Source organism: Chiloscyllium plagiosum, unplaced genomic scaffold, assembly GCF_004010195.1.
Source record: "Chiloscyllium plagiosum isolate BGI_BamShark_2017 unplaced genomic scaffold, ASM401019v2 scaf_64064, whole genome shotgun sequence".
Classification (NCBI taxonomy): Eukaryota; Metazoa; Chordata; class Chondrichthyes; order Orectolobiformes; family Hemiscylliidae; genus Chiloscyllium; species Chiloscyllium plagiosum.
This window is the reverse complement of record NW_025188964.1, coordinates 1-2,114: the sequence shown is the minus strand read 5'-3', so window position 1 is coordinate 2,114 and position 2,114 is coordinate 1. Positions and strand designations below refer to the sequence as shown.

The 2,114-nt window shown below is 43.5% G+C and overlaps 1 protein-coding gene across 1 annotated transcript; it reads left to right on the top strand.

Moving 5' to 3' along the window:
• Nucleotides 1-728: 728 nt before the first annotated feature.
• On the top strand, nt 729-1,783 carry LOC122545620 (rho-related BTB domain-containing protein 2-like; the record flags this gene model as incomplete). Its single annotated transcript, XM_043684576.1, has 1 exon — nt 729-1,783. A coding segment is annotated over one exon (1,055 nt), but the record flags the coding sequence as incomplete, so codon positions are not given.
• Between the last annotated feature and the right edge of the window lie 331 nt (nt 1,784-2,114).

Here is a 2,114-nt window from a genome sequence, read left to right as displayed (position 1 = left end):
TGGATGGGTATTTGAATAGAAACATTGGGCAGTGTTACAGGGATAAAAACAAGAGATTGGCACAAAGAGGGCCAGACCTGATATCACGGGCAAAATGGCCATCTTCTGCACTCTGATAATTCTGTGATTCAGTGAAATGGTTTAATTATAAACAATTCATAAAGTTGTCAAGATATCCACTCTCTTATTAAACATGCATCCTTTCCTCCATCTCTATTGCAAGATTTCTACCATTTTTAATAAGTCCATTTCTCAGCCACCTTTAGAGTGATTCTTGCAGGTTCACAGGAATTTCCTGTCAGCCATGCCAACATCCCATCAAAGAATAAATTGAAACAATGGCAGAAGGAGTCAGCTGTTCAGCCCAGCCCCACCAAGCCTCCTCCACCATTCAGTCAGCTCATGAGTGCTGAGATTGTGGTGATTACACCACATTCCTGTCTAACTGCCATCAGCCCGGGCTCCCTCATTGATCAAAACCCAAATTCATTCAATGACATTGCCCACTGTTCACAGTGGGAGACAATTCCAAAGATTAAATCCTCTCAGCTCTGACAAAAATGGGAAACTCCTTCAGAACAGTTGAGTGGGAGATCCTGCAGAATGGGTCTGTCTGCCTTTACTGGATGGTTACACACGATTACTTTGCATAGCTATTGAATGTTTAAGTAGCTCGTGAGATTGATGTCTCATTCTTGTTGGGATTAAGTGCTAATTTATCGCTTTAGACCCATCAAACCCACAGATATTCTCCCACCAGAGGATGGCCAGCAGATTGCACAGGAGCTTGGTATTCCTTACTATGAGACCAGTGTTGTTGCGCAGTTTGGGATCAAAGACGTCTTTGACAATTCAATCCGGGCAGCACTCATTGCAAGACGCCATCTGCATTTCTGGAAGTCACACCTTAAGAAAGTACAAAAGCCTCTGCTTCAGGCTCCTTTCCTCCCTCCAAAGCCCCCTCCAGTTGTTATCAGAGTTCCAGATACCCTTTTATTGGGCGGCGAAACACCAGCAACTCTCTTCTCAACTCCCATTTCTCCTGATGTCACCTTCATTGTTCATGATGGGCAGCAGGTCTTCGCTCACAAAGTGTACTTGGCCACTTCCTGTTCCAAGTTCTATGACCTGTTCAGTATAGACTTAATGCAAAAGCCTTGCATGGATGGAGAGAAAGAGGCAGATGATACAGGAAAGAGAACACCCAGAAAAGAGCAGGCAGGTAACACCAAGAACCTCAGAGTGGATGACAGTATTTTTGTAAAGAACCCACCAGTATCACTGAGAACTTCAAATAGCAATGAGACTGTGAACCTGACAGACCATCAGAGAATGAGCCAAGTGGCCTTAAAGCATGGAAAGCAGCTCAGCAAGTGGGCAAGGGGCTTTCTGACCATTCATTTGGATTACATAGAAGATCCGGTGACTGGAAGAGATCGATATATGACTGTTGTAACCATGGACTTCCTGATCCAGAAAAAGCCGTTCCAGACTGTACTTGAATATCTGTACACAGGCTATTTGAATGAGAACCAAGTGGATCTGATAGAGGTTGCTGTCATTGCTGAGATCTTGGAAGTATTTGACTTGAGGATGATGGTTGCTAATGTACTGAATAAGGAGAGTTTTATGAACCAGGAAATCACGAAAGCCTTCCACGTGCGACGTGCCAACAGGATCAAAGAGTTCCTTTTAAAGGGGACCTTTTCAGGTATGACTGGGGCCATGGGAAGTATTTGTGATGTGGAAATGCTGTCCATTACTGTAAACAAACCAGGGACAAGTAACACAAAAAAAGAAATGCTGGAAAATCTCAGCAGGTCTGGCAGAATCTGGAAGAAGAGAAAAGAGCTGACGTTTCAAGTATAACTGACCCTTTGTCAAAGTTCTTTTCTCTCCTTCCAGATGCTGCCAAACCTGCTGAGATTTTCCAGCATTTTCTCTTTCGGTTTCGGATTCCAGCATCCCCAGTAATTTTGCTTTTATCCAGGGACAAGTGACGATTCAGCAGTACCAGCATAGACAACTTTTGGTCTCAGGTTAAAATGAGACAGAACAAGAGAATTTTTAATAAAATGTATTCTTTCATGGGTTCTGAAGGTTGCTGGTGATGC